The 22,414-nt window shown below is 34.1% G+C and overlaps 1 protein-coding gene across 1 annotated transcript in view; it reads right to left on the bottom strand.

Moving 5' to 3' along the window:
- Agps (alkylglycerone phosphate synthase) overlaps positions 1-22,414 on the bottom strand; it is a 141,790-nt gene that overhangs the window by 57,873 nt on the left and 61,503 nt on the right. Inside the window, exons 9-10 of the mRNA XM_004857740.4 lie at positions 17,395-17,520; positions 16,192-16,300 (exon numbers count right to left, since the gene is read on the bottom strand). Of these exons, the coding sequence (XP_004857797.4) occupies positions 16,192-16,300; positions 17,395-17,520 (235 nt within the window). The remainder of the gene's footprint in view (positions 1-16,191; positions 16,301-17,394; positions 17,521-22,414) is intronic.

Raw genomic sequence — 22,414 nt, 5'->3', positions numbered from 1 at the left:
ACTCCTGAAAGCAGCAAGAGAAGACTCACTAATTATAAGAGAAATTTTATCAGTAGAACCAATAGAAGCCAGGAAATGGTGGAATAACATTAAAAATGATCGAGGAATTAAACCTGGCAACCAAGAATCCTATATCCAGCAAAGCTATCTTGCAAAACTACAGACAAAACAAAGACATCCTCAGACAAACAAAAGCCAAGAGACTTTATTTTGAGCAGGAAGAGCAGAAACTCAGTAACTAACACACAAACACACACACACACACACACACACACACACACGCACACCAGAGAGCACCTATAAAACAAATAATGTAAAGACAATATAAAAATCTTTTTCTTTCTTTCATACTCAATTTCAAAAGCAAAAGTATAAAATAATGTAAGATGTATTTTTGAACCTATAACATATACAGATGCAATATATTTACAAATAACAGCACAAGGAAGGTAAATGGGAGCTAAGCTCTACTTGGGCTGGATATGATTCCAGAAAGTAACTTGAATCTAGAAAAAATAATATTAGTGTCTCAGAAAGAATAAATCAGATGGCTAATATATCAAAAGCTCTAAGTATATACCTGTACTACTTTTTTCTCTCAAAAAGTCTTCTCTAAAAGTCATGGTTATATTAAGTAGTAATTATAGAAATGTATTATTAGGTTTGTGACATTTATAGAGGAGATATGTTTAACAATAATATTACAAAAGGGGATAAAAAAATAGAGCTCTATAGGAGTGATATTTCTATTTTTCGCAGGACTGAAATTACTATATATCTGAAACTGACTGTGATTAGATGTGATGTGTAGATTAAGCCAAAGCATAGACAAAGAAATGACTCAAAAAATACACTAAAAAATATTAAAAATTGTGAAGGAAATTAAAATGCTAGATTAGAAAATATTTATTTAATGTAAAAGAAAGCAATAATAGAACTAGGCATGGTAGTGCATAGCTATAATCACAGCTACTTGTGAGGCTGAGACAGAATGATCCCAAGTTTGAGGCCAGCCCAGGCAACTTAGAGACCCTGTCTCAAATCAATATTTTGATATTATTTGATAATAAAAAGAGCTGTTTTATTTTATTTTTATTTTTCCTACCTAGGAGAGTGTTTACCTAGTATGTGTGAAACCCTAGGTTCAATCCCAGTACCACATAAAAAACAAAGCCAAGGGCCGGGGATTTAGCTCAGTGGTTTTGCTGCCTGCTGTGTAAGTGCAAGGACCCGAACTGATCCCCAGTACCCCCCAAAAAACAAAGCCAAAACAAACAATTCAAACAGCAATAATAAAAAAGAAAAAGGGGGGCCGGGGATTTAGCTCAGTGGTTCCGCCACCTGCCTCGCAAGTGCAAGTTAGGTCCTGAGTTCGATTCCCAACACCAAAAAAAAAAAGTGGTAAAACTAAAGTTTTGGGCCGAGGATTTAGCTCTGTGGCACCGTGCCTGCCTTGCAAGCACAAGATCCTGAGTTCAATCCCTGGTACCAAAAAAAAGAAAAAGAAAAGAAAAAGGAACAAAAAAATGTAAGAAGTACAATGGAGAAAAAGGAAAATGGTAGGGATAGATTCAACTATAGCAATAGCACAAATGTCAATGTACTAAATAAAAAACAGAGCTGGTGATACTAGATTTTTAAAACCTCAAAACTATATATTGCTACAAGAAATACACTTTAAATTCAGAGATACAACTAACTGCAAATACGGAAAAAATGTATCATGCAATCATCAACCACAAGAAAGGTGAAGTGGCTGAATACTAATACTGTACCAGTCAAACAAGACTTTAAACAAAAATGCTATTAGCAATAGAGAATGACACTGTATAATGAAAAGCCACTAGGAAGATATAACAATTATAATCAGGTAGTACCCAAAAATAAGACATAGAAATATATGATGAAAAATCTGACTGAAATAAAGAAGAAATAATTGGCAACTTAATAATTGAGATTTCAATACCTCACTTTCAATAATGGACACAACTACTAAGCATAAAAACAACAAAGAAAGAAGATTGAATAGCAATATTATAACAACATTACCATAAACCAAGTAGGCTTAAAAGACTAGAATATCCCATTCTAAAGCAGCAGAATATACATTCACTCAAGTTCACACAGAATGTTCTCCAGAAGAGGCCACACGCTAGCTAGGCAATAAAACAAACTTGAACAAATTTACAAAGACTGAAATAAAATGAAGTATGTTCTCCAATTACAGTGGAAATAAGAAACCAATAAAAAAGAAATTTAAAAAACTCACAAATATGTGAAAATTAAACACATTCCCAAATAACCAATGGGTCAAAGAAGAAATCAAGAGGGAAACCAGAAAACAGTTTGAGAAGACACAGCACACCAAACTTATCAAATACAACCAATGCAATATAGAATAGATTTATGACTATGAAAGTCTATATTTTTTAAAGTAAAGATTTCATGTTAATGACATAACTTTTCCCCTGAAAAACAAAGAGCAAACTAAAAAAGCTAAAGCCAGCAAAGCAAAAGGAAGGAATAAGAATTAGAGGTGAAACTGAAGGGACAGAGAATGAAAAAAGAGAAAAACTAATGAAAGCCAAAGATGGTTCTCTGAAAAGATCAATAGAACAAACCAGGAAACAGACAAAACTAATAGAGAAAATAAAATCACTAGATTCAGGCACGAAGTAGGGGACATTATTACTAATCTTGAAAAAGTAAAAAGGATTATAAAGGAATACCTATGAACAACCATTTGGTAATAAATTATAGATAATATAGGTAAAAGAGAAATTCCTAGAAACACTATTGAAGTAATTCAAGAAAAACATAATTCAAATTAGTAACTAGTAATCCAAACACAAGTCACAAACAAAAGCCCAGAGAGATGATTTTACTGCTGAATCCTACCAAGCAATTAAGAATATAATACCAGTTCTTCATAAACACTCTCAAAAGGTAAAAGAGGTGAGAACTCTTCCGAACTCATTCTACAAAGCCAGTATTATTCCAATAACATCAATAAAGGCATGTCCAAAAAAAGCCCCACAACAAATTAGTATCTCTTATGAATATGGACACAAAAATCCTACATAAAATACTATGAAGCCAGTAACATGTAAAAATACACACTATAACCCAGTAGGATTTATCCCAGAAATAAAAAGGTGGTTCAACATCTAAAACTGAACAACATCTAAAGCTCAATTAATGTAATACAACATACCAGTCAAACTGTTAAAATGACATGAACATCTCACTAAAGGAAAAGCTATCTGAAAAATTTGACTGCAATTATGGTTAAAAAAAATTTGAAAATATTTTTAATAAAGAGCAAAATAAATGATAGAGAGATCTATTTCAAATGGGAAAGGAAACAAGATGGAGAAAGGGGGAGGGGAGGGGAATGGGATGAAAAAAAAAGTACAAAAGAAAACATGGAAATAGAGCTTTTGTAAATGGGAAAGGGTCTAAGGGTTGGAAGGACCAGAGAAGATTGGAAGGGGTAGAATTAAGATGTGTAGGGTACATGTACCAACTTCCCATGATAAATGTAATCATTATGTACTGCAAACAAATACTAACAACGACAACAATAAGAAAAAACACATTAAACCAGGAACTGAAAGGAACTTCCTCAACCTGATAAAGTCCATCTAAGAAAAATCCATACCTAACATCATACTTAATGGGGAAAGACTAGATGCTTTCATCCTAAGATCAGGAACAAGACATGGATTTCTGCTCTTGCTACTTCTATTCAAAACTGTACTGAAGGCTCTAGCCCAGATAAAAAATAAATAAAAGGAACCACATTAGAAAAAAAGTAAAACTCTAGAGATGACATGATCTTGCACATAGAAAATGTTAATGAAATCTAGTACCAAATAGAACTTAAAAAAGAATTCAACAAGTTTGTAGGATATAAGATTAATGTACAAAAATCAATTGTATTTCTCTACAATTAAATTGAAAAAACAATTTCATTTACAGTCACATAAAAAATAAAGTAAGAATAAATGTGACAGAGAAACACAAAATTATATTTTGAAGACTACAAAGCTTTGCTGAAAGGAACTAAAGATCTATGAGTACATAATTGGAAATAGATCTCATGTTCACAAATTGGAAAGTTCAACAAACAGGACAGAAATACTTCCCCAAATGATCTACAGATTCAATGCAATCCCTACTAGAATCCAAGCTGGCTTCACTGCAGAAATTTAACAAGATAATTCTATAATTCATAGGGAATTGCAAAGGACCAAGGAAGGCCAAAGTATTTAAAAACAACAAAAAGAAAGAGTCATACTTCTTGATTTTAAACCTTGCTTAAAAAACAACAGCTGCCCATGGTGGTGCACGGCTGTAATTCCAGCACTTGGGAGGCTGAGGCAGGAGGCTGCAAGTTCAAGGCCATCCTGGACTACGTAGTGAGTTCAAGGCTAGCCTGAACTATATAGTGAGAACCTGTCTCAAAAAACCCCTAAAAAACAAAATCAAACAAACAAAACCTCTAAAAAAAAAAAAAAACACAACAGTAATCAAGTCAGAATGGTACTGGCATAAAGACAGACATATAGATCAATGGAAAAGAATTGAGAATCCAGAAATAAACCCAGAAATGTTTCTATGGTTAGCTAATTTTTTTTTTTTTTTTTTGAGACAGGGTCTCACTATGTAGTTCAGGCTGGCCTTGAACTCAACTGTATAGCTCCCGCTGGCCTCAAACTTGCAGTAATCCTTCTGCTTCAGCCTTCAAAGTGCTGGCATTAGAAGTGTGTGTCACCACGCCTGGCTGATGGTTAGCTGATTTTTGTTTTGCTTTTTTGTTTTTTTGGTACCAGGGATCAAACTCAGATCCTTGTGCTGGCGAGGCAGGCCGCGGAACCACTGAGATAAATCCCCGGCCGGTTAGCTGATTTTTGACAAGGGTCCAAGGACCATCCAGCGCGGAGAGAATAGTCTTTTGAAAAATGGTGCTAGAACAAATGGATATCTACATACAAAAGAATGAAGGTGGACCCTTAACTCACACTTTATACAAAAAATAACTCAAAATGTATCAAAGACCTAAAGCCAAAAGGGTAAATCATCATGGCCTTGGGTTTGGAATTAGATTCTCAATTACGATACCAAAAGCATGAACAACTAAAGAAAAAAAATAGATACATCTGACTTTACCAAAATTTAAACTTTTGTGCTTCAAAGGTCACCAGCAAGAAAACTACAGAATGAGAGAAAATATTTGCAAATGATTTATTTGACAGGGACTTATACCTAGAATAAAGTTAGATCTCTTACAATTCTATAATAAAGGCAAATAACCCAATTAAAAAAACAAGTGAGTATTCTAAATAGACATCTTCCATGATATACAAGTGCCAAAAAAAAAAAAAGGTAAAAAAAATTTTTTAAACCCATCATTAGTTATTAAAAAAAAAACCAAAACAATGTGATCCTACATCATCCCATTCACATAGATATTATATTTAAAAATATTCAAGGATGTGGAGAAATTTGGAACCCTCACACACTGCTTTGCAGGAATGTTAAATGGTACTTCTGTGCAGGAAAACAGGCTGGCAGTTCTTCGAAATGTGATGACCTCCCCAGCACCCGGAAGGAAGCTCCCCCGCCTCCATCCCAGGCTCCTAGGGCAGTGAAGCTCAGCCGGTCCCAGCACCCGGAAGGAAGTTCCCCTCCTCCATCCCAGGCTCCCAGGGCAGTGAAGCTCAGAAGGTCCCAACACCAGGAAGGAAGCTCCCCTGCTGCCATCCCAAGCTCCTAAGGCAGAGAAGGTGAGCCTCGTGGGTGCCAGAAGCATCCCCCACCCCCCACCCCCATGGAAATGAGAAGACACATAAACAAGCCTCAAAAACAGACTTCCAGATCACCTACAGCAACCCCAAAGGGAAACAAGATGGAACATTCTGATACTCAACCACCTGGACTCTCTGAATTGGCGACAAAAGAGGATCTGGGAAAAATGAAATCAGAAATAATTACTCAGGTAACAGCAAAGATTTTGCTCATGGTGCAAGACATGATTAATAAACCTAGAGAGGACACAGAGAAAAAAATAGAGGATCTGAGGAACATGATGGAATACCAACATAGGAAACAAAGGGAAACCATAAAACAGATACAAACAGATTTCCAGGAGATTAAAAACTCCATCAAAAGTTTGCACAGCAGAATGAACCAATGTGAGGATAGAATTTCACATATAGAAGATAAGACAGCAATTAGTGAGGAGGAAAAGAAAACTTGTTTTAAAATTGTAAGGGAACATGAGAAATCAATCCACCAGCTGCTAGATGATGCAAAGAAGAATAACATAAGACTGATTGGAATCAATGAAGAAACAGGAGAGAATGCAGATGACATAAAAAAAAACTCTTCACAGAAGTGATGGCAGAAAACTTCCCAAGGAGGGGGAAAGAACTTGACATACAGATAAGTGAGGCATATAGGACTCCAGCTAGCCTTAATCAAAAAAAACTACACATAGGCATATAATAGTTAGGATTCCAGAAATTCAGCAGAAGAACAAAATTCTACAAGCAGTGAGAGAAAAGAAACAAATCACATACAAAGGAAAGCCCATCAGAATCACAGCAGACTTCTCAATGCAAACCCTCAAGGCAAGAAGAGCTTGGAGTGATGTACTTCAAGCCCTAAAGGAAAACAGCCTCCAACCCAGACTGATGTACCCTGCAAAACTATCTTTCAAAACTGATGGACAAATAAGATACTGTGATGACAAAGAGCACCTCAGGAACTTCATGAATACCAAACCGGCACTCCAAAAAATTTCAGACAATACCCTAGGAAAAGACAATGAGGATCACAACCCCAGGAAACCCAGCAGAATGAATCCATTGGGTGTGACAAATCAAACACAAAGGGGGAGAATCCAACAAAAAGAAAAAGTCATGACAAGGCTTTTAAAACTTTTGACTTCATCTCCCTAATGAGTGTATAATTCAATCTTATTATTGTACTGATTAGTATTTTTCTGATTCTAGAGTTGCACACCATTCCTTGTGCTATACTGGCTATCATCTTATGTCTACATTTTAATGGAGTTGTCTATCAATGAGCTCTAAGAATTCTTTATATATTCTGCTCATAGGTTATATGCATTGGAAATATGGTCTGTTTAAGGACTTTTCATTTTAATGATGTCATTTAAAGTTCTAAATTTTGATGGAATCTCATTTATCAATTTTTTTCTTTTATACATCATGCTTTTGTATCCTAGGTAGTTCTTGCCTAACCTGAATTCATAAATATTTTCCCTTATAATTTCTTAAAGTTTTATACTTTTAGGCTTTCTTATTTAGGTTCATAGATCCCTTCAAGTTATTTTCATGTATGGAAAAAAAGGGTTGAAGTTAATTTTTTATATACGAATACCAGGTGTTCTAGTGCCGTTTGCTGAAGACACTATCTCTTCCTCGGCTCTTGAATTGAGTTTATATTCCAAAAAATGCTAATGTTAAATAATCTTTCAAAACTCAGTGGACCATATATGTGTGGTTCTATTCTAGATTCTCTGTTTTATTCAAGTGATCTATATGGCTTTCCTTACACCGACACGGCCTTGATTACTGTAGCTTTAGAAGAAGTCTTAAAATTAGGTACTAAACGTCTTCCAGCACTGTTTGTTTTTGTTTTTGGCTTTTCTTGGTCCTTTGTACTCCTACATAACTTTTAAATTTCAATATCCAGTTCTTCATTTATAGCAAGTATACACAGACCTGAATTTTTATATATACCTTGTGTTTTCTAATCCTGATAAATTCAAGTACAAGTTCTAGGGGCTCCTAGAGATTTCTTAGTATTTTCTCTGTAGATGATCATTTCATCTACATATAAAGATTTTGCTTCTACCTTGCCCATCCTATCCTAATTGTGTCATTTTATTGCCAGACTATTTTGGTGCAGCCTAGGTTTCAAAGTTTAATGGACAGATAAAGAGTAAGCATATCTGCCCTTGTTCCCCACCTTAAGGAGAAAGCATTGTATCTTCTCCATTCATATAAGGCATTCTCACTGGAAGTATGGAGTACATGTCTTTAATCTGTTGAGAAGGTTCTGTTCTACTTCTAGTCTCCTGATAGCTTTTACCATGAAGAGCTGTAGAATTTAGTCCAATACTCTTTCTCCAACTAGTGACAGGATCATATGGCTTTCTCCTTTCCTCTCTTAAAATGATGACTTTTGGGGGTGGATCTTCCAATGCTGAACCAACACTGTCATCCCTATAATAAAACCACTTTCTACATACTGCCAGATCTGACTTCTAAGAGTTTGTTTTGTTAAATAAATTTCTATCTATGTTCATACTTTTTTCTTCTATTATGTTTATCCAGTTTTAGGATTAGCACAATGTTGAGTTCCTAAAATGAGGGGAGAAGTGTTCCTTCTTTTTTCTGCTTTAATTGTTTGATCTAATTTATCAGTTAAAATGTTTATGAGCCTGCTGTTGTCATATAAGTAAGTTTTCAAGCTAGGAATATACTTTCTTTAATAGGTGCTATTCAAATTTCATATTTCCTCCAGAGTTAGTTTCATTAATTTGTCTAAGTTACTTCTTAGAAGTTATCAACTTTATTTCAAAAGAGATTTTTGTAATATGCTTTCTACATCCTTTTAAATCCTGTAAAATCTGTGGTAATGTCTCCTAGAACTTAATATTGTAATTTAAAAAATGTATAACTGATATTGTGTAACAGGAAGAAAAGGTCTACAAGAGCAGGGGAATTGGGAGGGGTAGGGGAAGGGAAAAAAGGGAGAGGAAAAAATATGAGAAGAGGAAAACAAGTGGAAACAAGGGCTCTGCAAATAGGGAAGGGTGGAGGGGGTGAAGGGAGGGCAAGGGAAGGGGAAAAAAAATAAGAACCAAGAGACTCATGTAATGGTACAAGATCCCAATGACGAATGTAACTATTTTATACCTAAAATGTACCAATAAAGTTAATGGAGAAAAAAAAAAGAAAAGAAAATCTGTCATATTAACATTTCAAATTGATCACTGTAAATCAGTGAGTGTCATTCCAGTTGACTGATAAGTAAATCATTTCAATAATTATTAATACTTAAAAAAAAATGTGATGACCTACACAAACAGCAATTCCACTCTAAGTATATACTCAAGAAAAATGAAAACAGTATGTCCACACAATTTGTACTCACTTACCATAGTATAACTGGTAATAGCAAAACAGAAGAAATAATCAAAATGACCATCAACTGATAAATGGATAAACAAAATGTAGTATTATCCATGTAATAAAATATTACTCAGCCACAAAAAGAATGAAGAACTACTAATACAGGGCTACAACCAGTGAATCCTGAAAACATTATCAGGTTAAAGAGGTCAGTAACAAAACACTACATATTATTTGAATCCACATGAGTAGTGTCCTGAGTAGGGCATTCTACAGACAGGAAATGGATCAGTAGTTAGGGCCTGGAGGGGTGGAGGATGGGAAGGGGGTATGACAGCTAAAAAGTACAGTTTCTTTCTGAGGTGAACTACTTTCTAATTATTTTTCAGCGAAGAGGCTGATAGGTAAACTATTATACTAGTACTCTGCTGTCCTATTGGTCACCAGCATAGAATTATATCTCATACATATTTCTTCTTACCAAGACAAGTAGTATCACTTTAATTTTTAAAGATAATGTCCTTTCACTATATTGACATGATCACTATGTTTATTTGTAAATCTTTCTACTTTCTTTCAACATTTTTAGAAGTTCTGGGTGGTCTTAGAACTAATACATGATGTTCAAAGTCAGTTCTACAAACAAATTTGAAATTTTTCAAGGCATAAATTCCTAAAGACATGAGTCAATTCTTCTATTTACAGTGGGTCTGCAGACTACAAAAAAACCTTAATAAGTACTTGCTCAAATTCAAAAGACACCAGAATGAAGTTCATTAGAGAAGATCAATATAAACACTATCTTTAGAAGAAAATTTTTTCTATCCAAAACCAAACTCCAAGTTCTCAATTTTTTTGTGAAACACTTCCTTCTGAGAATTAAAGCTATTTGAAAATATGTCTGAATCACAGTGCTATAATCTAACTAAATCCAAAGAAAAGAAGTATAAAGCTCTTAACCAAAACAGGTCTGTTTAAATATATCAGGGTACATTTAATGAATGGAGTATCATGTAGGAATAAACTGGCTGTAAATATGACATGAAGTGAATTCTATTAAAATTAATAAAAAAATAGTAAACTCTCACTTGCTTCAAAATATATACATATATGGTTATATATAGCAACAGTGCTGACTCCAGGTAGAAAAGATGTTGGTATGAAAGGGACAGGAGGCAGATTTTTCCCTATATATCCTGGACTGCCTTTTGAATTTTGTACATGTTCTACATATCTGAATTTTGTAAATGTACGTGTTATTATTCAAAAAGGTTATTTTAAAATGTACATATCTTTACATTACCAACGCTTCTTTCAGATTCTCACTCTATATCAAAACGCTAAGGTACTGGTAAGAAACCACACCATCTTCAAATATATAGTGTAGGTACTCTAAATTAGTAACACCTACTATAACACTATAAATCAAGTTTTTAAAAATTAAGTATTGTAAAATGAGACTCTGCATTACCACAAGGTTAATAAGATGACCAAAGTGGATCTCTGCGATTAGCCATCTACATAGAAGTTCTGCATGGTTTGATTGGAAGATCAAGACCCATTTGGGTCCCACACATAGTTTGATGTGGACAGCTTCCATTCAGACTTACATTCAAATTAAGGCAATCCCAAATGGATATATCCAAATTCATTTCATCAAAAGGCCCATTTCTGTGGGATCTTAATTAATTTATTAATTCTTCTGTTCTGAAAATATTTTATCAGTAGAGTGATATAAGACTACTTAGATAACTTGTCACTTCATTAGATGCATTTTATGTCAGTATTTTATACCCAATTTACATAAATGTTTAAAGTAACTCCATGGGAATGTGACAGTAAAGAAATTTATATATAACATTTTTCTTTCAGTGTTTTTAAAAAGCATGCTGCAATAAATTTTAACACTTTCTGTTCTATAATTTTCAAATATAATTTTTGTTTTTGAGGAAAACTGAAGGCTTCAATTGCTATATGATATAAAATACAAATATTTGCTTTGAGTAAATAAAACCTTTCTTAATTTAATAAAACCTCTCAGATGACTTCATGATTAAGAATGGCAGTCATGCGATTTTGAATTTTCTTTCTCCTCTACTTCCCCATCTACCCCCCGCAGAAAACCTATACAAAAAAAAAAATCAAGAAAGAAAACAGAGACATACAGGACCTATAATTTCAGTATTGCTGGAAGACCAACAAAAAGCACAACCTTCAAATTACCTCTAACATCCAACAGAACTCCTGCAGCCTTCCACTGTCACAGGCTTCAAGGCTGGAAAGTCAAAAAAGGAGGGCTTAAAAGACGGCGCAAGAAACAGTTGAGGACTTGGAGGAAACACAAATTTATCCCTAGAAAGCAAACGTGCACCAATAATACTAACATGCTGTATGAGACTTGTGTAGTCCCCAGCCCCAGCCAGAAAGAGAAGTTGTGCAGACAAGGTAGTAAAGGGAAAGAATGGAATAAGAGAGGAAGACATGCCGCCTCTTCCCCAACTAAACACCACCCTCATAGAACAGCACAGAAGACGACAAAGGGTAGAAACAAACACTCTCAAACTAGAATCCCTTTCCAAGAACAAGAACAGCAAAAAAGCAGACCAAAACCATTAAAAAAACAAACCTATTGCAAAAGAGTCCCAAAATACAAATAAAGCATTTCTGCTGATGAAGCCACTCATCCCAAACCAACCATGATCTTGAGGAAAACTGCAACATAACATTTGAAATGAATTAAATATTGCCAAACAAGCACCTGGGGATATGAAAACATACTCTGAATCGGAAACACAAAAATTAAAAACATAAATAGACCAGAAGACCAAAAAGAAGCGAGGAGGAAGAGGAGGAGAAGAAGTTAAAAGGAAGAAGGGGAGAGGAGGAGGGAAGGAGGGAAAAGAGGGAAAAGGAGGAAAGGAGGGAAGAGAGAAGATATGAAACAAGAAATGACCAACTCAGGAAAGAAACAGAGTAATAACAATTTTTAAAAAGCATATAAAAAATGAAGGTTAAATTATAAGGTACCCTGCCCGGGTTGTAGCTCAGTGGCATCATGCCTGCCTGGCATGTGCAAGGTTCTGAGTTCAATTCCCGGTATTGGAAAAAAAATTTTAAGGTACCCCAAAACAGAGAATAGATTCAAATGAAAACTTATTAAAGGGCACTGAAAAAAAAAGGCAAGACAATGTAAACAAAACAAGTTAAGAGAAAAATAAGCAAAGGAAGTCAAACATGTATAGTGCATGTCTCTAAAGAAGAAAAATCAACACAAAATGAATTTTATTTTTTAAATAGAAATTTTAAAAAAATATTTAACCTTACAACACAAACAACTTTTTAGAAATAAAAGACAATTTGAATCTACATATAGTAATAGTCCTCTAGATACCAAAACAACCCAGGAAAATAAACTCCAAGTTATGAAAACCAAGTCTTTAATGATAAAAGAAAAAAATCCTCACAGCCTCCAGGTAAAAAGAGAAAATAATCTACAAAGTCAAGAGAATAAGACTGGTATCATTTCTATAAAACAATATGTAAAACCAATATAACAGGGCAGCAGCATTTTCAAGAAACTTAAAGAAAACTCAGATATATTCACTCAAGCTTTCTTTAAAGTATCAAAGCCACAGAAAAACAATTTAGAACATTCCAGAAATCAGAGGATAGTCAAATGTGCCTTTCCTGAAGAATCTACCAAAGGATAATCTTTATTTAATTAAAATATGACTTGTGAAATTATTTCATCTATTTTAACTGGAGAACAAAGCCTGAAACAAAGGTCGATCATAGGTTAAAAAATAAAAATGTTCCTTGTATTCAAATAAAAGAGCAAATCCTAAGTTATTAATAAATTCTTCACATAGGAAAAGGCTGCAAAGCATTTCAAGTGATTTCAATATTCGTTACAATTTTCATTAAATTGATATTATAGCATCTAAAAGGGGTGAAAGCTGCTTATTGAAAAAAAACATGAAAAATTCATAACACAAAACAAACACATTAAACTTCATGCAGTTAGTAACATGTACAACTTAGGATGGGGAAAAAAAGTTTTTTGATCTAATAGTTTCAATGTTGTTATCAAATAATTTAACTATTGCAAAAAATAATTTTTTTAAGTTTGAGAAAAGGTTTATGATTACATTTAAGGCATGAGGTTATTAAATAGTTCAAAACATAAAAATACATTTTACTGGGCCGGGGATGTAGCTCAGTGGTACCGCACCTGCCTGGCTAGCGCACGGTCCTGAGTTCGATCCCTAGTACAACACCAAAAAAAAATTTACAAAAGACTATTTCACATAAATTTACTTTTCAATAATGCTCTTAAGGGCTGGGGATTTAGCTCAGTGGTTCCATCACTTGCCTTGCAAGCACAAGGACCCAAGTTCGATCCCCGGTACCAAAAAAAAAAAATAATGCTCTTAAGCCTATATTAAAATAACTAGTCACATGCAAGCAGAAATAGTGATTAGAAACCATAAACTATAATAATCACTGATGCCAAAATAATAAACACCCAAACTAAAAATAATAAAGTTAACATTTTTAGTAGCTATCACTTATTTATAAATTGCTTAGCACAATCTCATTTATTCCTCACAAGTTTATAAAGATGGATATTTAATTATTTCCATTTTATAGCTGAAGATACTGGACATAGAGAATTACCTAGCTCACATGATGTCACAGAAATATAAATAGGTGAACCAGTATTTAAACCCAAATCTGACTTCATGGTTCATGCTCTTAAATCAGTATGCTATTTTGCATAATATCTTACTTAACTGCAGAATTTAGCCTAGACTATTCATTTTCCATAAACCATATTTCTTAAATCCATAAAATAATTGACTATTGAGGGTGGTAGCCCAGTCTTCTAGATAAAGGTTCAAATTTGTGTTTGTGTGTGGTACTGAAGATTGAAGGCAGGGGCTTTACATTGAGCTACATCCCCAGCCCTTCTATTTTTTTTAATTTTAAAAATTTTGAGACTGGGCTCACTAAGTCACTAAGTTGCCCAGGTTGGGCTCAAGCTTGCGACCCTCCAGCCTCAGCCTCCTAGAATGCTGGCATTACAGGTGTGCACCACCAAGTCCAGCTAAACTATTTTTAAAAGCATTTAAAAAAAATTTTATCTTCAGCTCCCTACAACTCCTACCTCTCTGCCCCTAGACCTGGTGTCTGCTCTACCCAGCCACTAAATCTTATGTCTAGTTACGCTGAGAATCTGGCAGCTTCATAATGAAACAGACGTGGACTGCTCACTTCTAGGCCTGCTCACGTGCTGTTTCTACAGAGCACCTTCCTTTCTTCTCTCAACTTGACCTGGAACTATTTTCTCCTTACACCTTCAATGACCACTTTGGATAAGGCTCCTCAGGAGAAGCCTTCTTAAGCACCCAGCAACCTGACTTTGTCTGCATTTCTTCTGCATTTACTTCAATCACAAATTTATCCTACTGCAGTGCAGCAGTCTATTATCTGTAGCCTTAAGTGTGTGAGCAAAGTATTTAAAACCAAGAATTTTTTAAATGCAATTGAGAAAAAAAAAAAACATGCTTCATAAGGTTACTGGAAAAGATAATTTATATCTTAAGAGTTGACTCCAATTATGTACATGTTGATAGTGTAATTAAAAATCATTAGTTTTAGGGGCCGGGGATTTAGCTCAGTGGTTCTGGTGCCTGCCTCGAAAGTGCAAGGTCCCAAGTTTGATCCCCGGTACCAAAAAAAAAACAAAACAAAGTACAAAAATCATTAGTTTTAATAACGTATTTATTATTCAATTTGACATCCAATGGTAAGTTACATTCTTAACTTTGAAATGATGCACTAATACGATAAGTTTCAGAAAAATATTTATTAAAGAACATTATTTTAAAAGAATACTTTATTTTTCTTACTAAAAATGTAGTTCTGTTTTCTCTTCTGTTAGAAGAGTATGCTGAGCAGAAAAGGAATAAACAATAAACTGGTGAGATATCTTGATAAAGATCTTATCACTGATTATCATACAAAAGATCTAAGCTATGCTACTGGTCATCAGCCTATCATATCTTAGTGATACAATCTCTATCATATCACTAACACTTTATGCCATCTTAGTTCATCATAACTGCTCTTTTATTTCTGAATACTGCTAAATGTTTCCAAAATCTTTTTTGGCTTGGAAAATCTTCTAAAGTGACTAATGTGTTCCTCTGCTAACTCAGGAACACTTTCTTGTTTTAATTTATCTTATTTCTCTGAACTCAAAGCATTCAAAGAACAAAGGCGAGCCCATCTTTACTTTATCCGTAAAATTCACCATGCATATATAACAGTTTACCAAACAGCAGGAAAATGGTGAATTTTCTTCTAATATGTCAGGGATTCCATGTTTGGGGTGAGATGAAGAAGTATATTCTGATCTACCCAACATTAAGTAACCAAGAAAGGCTACTACTTGCAAAGTAAAAATGAGATGACAAATGGAAGCCTAAAACATATATATGTGAATGAGCAGAATTTAAATTTCAGTTCTTCTAAACATGAAATAATAAATACCATAAGATATAAAAAAGATAATGCTTTATCAGTTCTTCCCTCTGATAATTCCAATAGTATTACAGAATACTCCAATATGCAATGTTAAACCATTTCAAACCTTAACTACATTTCCTAAAATTCATTAAAAACGCTCAAAGAAAAAATGAAATAAAAACAAAAGACATTGCCTTTATAAAAAAAGGTAACATATAAGAGGAAATTGTAAAAGATGTTCTTATATTAAAAACTTTATTAAGTACAAATTAAAATAAAACTTTTTAAAAAATCATTTGTGGGCCGGGTATTTAGCTTAGTGGTTCTGCCACCTGCCTTGCAAGCAAAAGGTCCCAAGTTCGATCCCCAGTACCAAAAAAAAGAAAATCATTGGTCCTCTTACAAAGATCTTTCACAGAAACAGTTCTTCACAAAACTGTGTCACTAGCCTGTATTTTTTTTCTCATAATAAATTTTCAGTTATATTTACCTTCAGATCCCATGATGAAGTGATGGATATCAGGGCCTGTTGACATCCGAGGTCCTTGACAACTTTTTTCTATCACTCCTCTAGGTGTTACCACTTTCATATGAACCACCTGTTTAATACAATACAAAATACAAATTCTAGGTATCAGTGTTTGTGTGTGTGTGTGTGCACAAACACTCATATATTTACATAAGACACTATTTTTAAAATATTGGGCTAAATTAAAAATTGTGATGCCATTCAGAATTCTAGTATCTTTTAGTAATTCTTCAAGGTAGTTATACATAACTTTAAAAGAGGAAAAAAAACCAAACCTGCCTAAAATTATTATCCACCTATTGATTTAAGTTGGTAATTACTACTACAAATAAGTACATTAGAATGTAGACTTGTAGGGCCAGGGATTTAGCTCAGTGGTTTCATCGCCTGCTGAGCAAATGCAAGGACCCAAGTTCGATCCCGGGTACCAAAAAAAAAAAAAAATGTACACTTATAATCTATGTTCCTTAAATATCTCCCCAAATAAATAGCATGCTTCAGCAGTTCTTAAATGTAGTTATTTATCAAGTATTTGCCTTATTTCAACACAGTTATCATAACCCAATAGCAAAAAGATAAAATTTTCTCCCTGCAAATAAATTTAGGTTATTTTAATTGCAAAAATAAAAATATAGTTTTTTGAATGTCCTCAATAAAATAAAATAAAGAGGTAGAAGGGTAGTTCGGTAGTAGAGTGCTTGCCAAGCATGTGAGGCCCTGTGTTCTAACCGCAGCTCAAAAGAAAGAGAGAGAGAGAGAGAGAGAGAGAGAGAGAGAGAGATATCTTGGGAGAACGGAAAACTGAGTTTCCATAAGGCAAGATATTATTTTTATATTTCACAACTTGGATGCTATGAAATATCTACAAAGCTAAATATTAGTCACTTGAAAAAGAGCATCTATAATGACACGGTTGTCTTTTAACTGCTTCTACTATACACATTCAACAATACTATAATCAAAAGGATATATTTTGGGTCCAACTCTTAAAATGTTTTGCTCTTTTGGTGATCTATGGATTGAATCTAGGGTCTCACATGTGTTAGGCAGGTCTCTACCACTGAACACCACTCCCAACTCCAACACCTAGTTTTTAAAGGCTTTAATCTCTTAATAATAATCTCTACACACTAACAATTTTTATATAACCAGAAAAAAATTCACCAGATCCTCAATATTGCCATAGATGTTCTTCTTCATGCCTGATGCCCGAGTAGATATCCATCCTCCCACAGTACTGAATTCCAGGGAATCTGGTTCATGACCTGTACAATAACCACTTTCTTTAAGCTAAAAAACAAAAATATAACATTTTACTAGTTAAAATGGTCCCATTTCATACAACATTCAACACACGAACTTCTCTCACTTTAAAATTTCCAGAAATCACTGGTATTTATTTATAAAAAACCTCTATAGAAAAAGAAATACATTAATTTTACTAGTCTTAAAAACAAACATAACTTTTTAAAGCTTTTGCCTAATGGAAAATTTTGTAAAACTGAGAAGTGTGGGCCAAAAGAGAGCTCTATTTTCCACAGATTCAACAGACAATCTTACTTCTTATATCCTTTTACTTTAAAGCCATCCATTCCTCCCTACAGAGACAGTTTAAATACTTAGGGAGATCAGATTATGCTTATTTAACTGCCAACTTCATCTACCATGTACACTCTCAAAAAATAATCTCTCCTTTTCCCTACCCTAATATAATATGCAGCAGGCCTGCAGGAAATCTGAGCAAATTGCCTGTATTTAATTCTCTCAAGGAGTCATGTGTTTTAATGTACAGCCATCTGGCTCAGTTTCCTGCATGTAATACCATCATTTATTTGTGATGCGGGTCATGCATTCCTGTACATTAAACAGTCACTTGTTTCTCATTTTTCTACATTAGCTTGGCTCTGCCATCTGTACAGCACCTGAGGTTGAATGGATGCCCTTTACTGCAACAACACCAAAGCCATTCCACTGAAATCATTTTAGGGACTCAGCCATCTCCTGTCAAATGGTACTGATACTACCATCTGCATACCCACTGTCTACTGCACTCTAGCCCATCAATCTGTGTTGACCATTTTGGTAGTCACCCAGTTAAACAACTGCTTCTGTTTTTCAAGTAAGCCATGCAGAGATGTAAAATATGTCAGCTATGGTATAAAAGTTATAATCCAAAATTTGAAAGCCTATTAGGTTAAACATAATTTGTTAGGTTTTATACATCAGCAATCCAAATTGTTTATCTTTTCTAGTTCGGCTGCTAGAAAAACAAGATTTGAAAAGACATAAATTGCTACCTAAGATAGTTTTCTTTAAGTATTCAATATATTTATTCAATTTTAAGAGTTTAATAACCACCCACAAATAAGCCAGATATATGGCTGACTGGGTTAAAATGAAGATTATCAGATGGTTTACACTTCTTCCCTACCTCATCCTCAAACAATCTAAAATGACATTATTTTCTCTCAAAAGACTACTGTTGTTCAATTTTATGAAATTAGGGGAAGAAAAGACATTCATAGAGCCCTAAGATGTGTTAGGCACAATACAGAGTTCTCATATATTCTTATGACAAAACAAATCTGCATGTTACCTCCACAAAAGGAGGTCATTAAATACACACTTAAATTATTTCTATCAGGATATTCAATATCAGATATACTATTAAACTGCCTCTTGGGCCGGGGATTTAGTTCAGTGGTTTCGCCACCTGCTGTGCAAGTGCAAGGACCCAAATTCGATCCCTGGTACCAAAAAAAAAAAAACCAAAAAAAAAAAAACTGCCTCTTGTGTCTGGCAGGCTACTTCAACATTTTCTTCAATTGTAAGTAGCTACTATGTGCCAGGAATCACGTAAACCAACAAAGATAAAGATTTTTTTTAAATGCTATGTTGCTATGCTGAGGGGGTGCAACCTAGTACCCTAATTTTAAAATCTACTTTCTTTCCTTAAAATCTCACTAACTTCCTACTATGTAAGTGTAAGTAAAATGTTTAAAAGCCTGGGTTTGAGATTTATCATTAACCCTAGCTAGAAAATAGCCATACTACACCATGCTAATTTAATAAGAAACAACTGTTGGCATATAGTTAAGTGCTTAATAAATTATATCTACTACCACATATATTCATCTACTTTCTCCTTTAAAAAGTCTTTGTTAATGTCATTAGCTACTAAGAAAAACGTACTGACGGTCAAGATTAATTCATACACTTAAACAATTATTCTTTTTTTTTTTTTAAAGCAGGATTAGGGACTGAACCCATGGTTTTGTGCATGCTAGGCAACTGGTCTACTACTTCTCTACATCTGTAGACCCAAAATATTTTTTTAAAATAACCTCTCTGCTCCAAGCTAGATTGCATAAACACAACTATATCCATCAATCACCATGTGGTGTGAAGCATTATGGGAATAAAAAATTTTATCTTACTTCTGTGTCTCCCTTCAACCAAAACAACAAATATTTAATAACCCCATGCTGAGTTTTAGATACATCACCTAAACAAAAACAAACCCTAAACTGCAGAGGTTAAACAGTAGGCCCTCCTTATTCACAAAAGATATTTTCAAGACCCAGTGGATGTCTGAAACTGGGAATAGTACTGAACTCTACATAAACAACATTTTACAGCTTCTGATTTGGCATATCCAAATTGCCAGCATCACTACTCTTACCCCTTGAAGCCATTATTCTGTAAAACAGTTAAAGGTGCAAACTAACCCTGAATCAAAAAAAGTTACTGCTAATAAACAAAGTATATGAAAGGTAACTTTTAAAGTACTGATCTTTAAAAAGGCAGTGAAAGGAAAAGAAATACAAAAACCTGATGGAGAATATAGAAAACAAAAGTAGACTGAGTATCCCTTATTTGAAATTCTTAGAACCAGAAGCATTTCAGGTTTCAGATTTTTTTCAAATTTTAGAATATTTGCATATACATAATGAAATATCTTGGGGGTGAAAACCAAATCTGAACATACAATTCATTTATATTCAATATATACCTTGAACACATAGCCAGAAGGTAATTTTACACTGTACTTCTAGGGCATCTGCATTTTGACTACAACCCATCAGTAAGGTCGAGTTAAATTTTCCATTTGTGGCATCATATTGGCATTTTAAGTTTCAGATACTGGAGCATTTCAAATTTCAGATCAGGGATGCTGAACCTATAGCAAGATGACAGACTGCAGCAGAAAGTGTCAATAAATCGCACTGAGACTGAAGGGTTTAAATGTTCCCAATGCAAAGGAAACAAGTGTCAAGTAAGGTGAACAGGAAAGACCCAATCATACACTACCAACAAGAAGGCATTTTAAACATACAGACAGAAACTACTTAAAAGAATATAAAAAGGTGAAAAATAAATCATACTAACAAAGAAAACTGCAGTAGCTATTTTAATATCAAAGTTAACTTCAGAGCAAAGAATGCTATTAGAAATAAATCATCTCATAATGACAAAAAGGGCCCATTAGTGGAGAAGACACCAATCTTAAACATTTGTTCCCTAATAAGTTTTAAAATATACAAAGCAAAATCTGTTAGAACTGCAAGAAAAAATATACAGATGTACAATTATAGTTGAACGTTTTAATGCTCCTTTCTCAATAGAACAAGTACACAGAAAAATTTTAAAAAGAAGTCCTGAACAATATCATAAATCAATTAGACCTAACAGACATTTATAGACTACTCCACCAAATAGCAAATGACACATTCTTTGTAAGTGCAAAAGAAACATTTACCAAGTAGATCACACTGTGGGGCATAAAACAAGTATCACTAAGTTCAAAAGAATATAAGTTATATAAAGTATGGTTTTTTAAAACAATGGAATTAATATAGAAATGAATAATAGAAAGATGTATGGAAAAAAATCCGTAATTGGAAACTAAATGACACATTTGTAAATAACCAATGAGTCAAAGAAAAAAATTAAAAAGGAATGGAAAGTGTGAAGTAAATGAAAAAGACATGTCAAAGTTTGTGGGATACCAATAAAGCAGTAGGTAGGTGGAAATTTATAATGCTAAGGGCCGGGGATTTAGCTCAGTGGTTTCGCTGCCTGCTGTGCAAGCACAAGGACCCATGTTCAATCCCCGGTACCAAAAATAAATAAATAAATAAATAAATAAATAAATAAGAAATTTATAATGCTAAAAATCTTTATTAGGAAGACAGGCAGACCTCAAGTACCTTATCTTCTGCCATAAAACAGAAAAAAAGTCATTTGCCAATCTAACATCCATTCCTAATAAAAATGCTCTACAATTAAAGTAGAAAAAGACTTCCTCAAACTTAAAAAAAGAACATCTAGAAAAAACACTAAATTTAACATATACTTAGTGATGAAGTTCTGAATATAACAGAAAAAAAGACAAGAATATCCACTCTTCAACACTGTACTAGAGATTCTGGACAACACAATCAGGTGAGAGAAAAAGAAATTTTAAAGACCCAGAGTGGAAAAGAAAAAGTAAAATTTTTCTTGATTTATAAACAACATGACTATCTATGTAGAAAATCCAATGGAATCTAAAAATAAAGCTTTTAGAACTAATTAGTAAATTTAACAAGGTTGCAGGATACAAGAATGATATACAAAAATCAACTCTATTTCCATAAGGAGCAATCAAACACTTTTTTAAGAAGTTAAAATAGTGCTTTTTTATTAGAAAGACAGTAGTACATACTTTAGCTCTTGCTAAAAGTATTCAATAAGAAAGTGGAGATAATGGGCTGGGGATTTAGCTCAGTGGCGCCATGCCTGCCTCGCAAGCGCAAGGTCCTGAGTTTTTTTCCCCAGTACCAAAAAAAAAAAAGAAAAGTAGAGATATATTTATTGCAGGTAACTGTCACACACGGTCTCTTTATTCTCTCCCTACTTCTGCTTCATTCTCCATGTCCCTTCAGCGCTTATCTCCTCAGTGCCCTCTGTGCGCTCTTTCTCTCTGTATCTATCTGAGCCATGGCTCCTGGTGTCACTTGTTCTATTCCGCCCTTCCCTGGGACTCCACTGGGACTGTCTCCTTATCTCCCTTTGCTTGTAACTAGCAGGACTCCGGCTCTGGCTTCTCCTCTCAATCCTGCTGCGGCTTCCCTCATTCCCTTCAGCTCCTCCCTTCTCTGGGCAAAGACGGCAGCTTCTGCACTTTTGGTCAGAAGCAGAC

The sequence above is a fragment of the Heterocephalus glaber genome, unplaced genomic scaffold (assembly GCF_053883595.1).
Source record: "Heterocephalus glaber isolate CG9 unplaced genomic scaffold, H.glaber_assembly_v1.0 deba00000347, whole genome shotgun sequence".
Classification (NCBI taxonomy): domain Eukaryota; kingdom Metazoa; phylum Chordata; class Mammalia; order Rodentia; family Bathyergidae; genus Heterocephalus; species Heterocephalus glaber.
The sequence above is the reverse complement of the archived record's forward strand: the minus strand, read 5'-3'. Positions and strand labels throughout refer to the sequence as shown.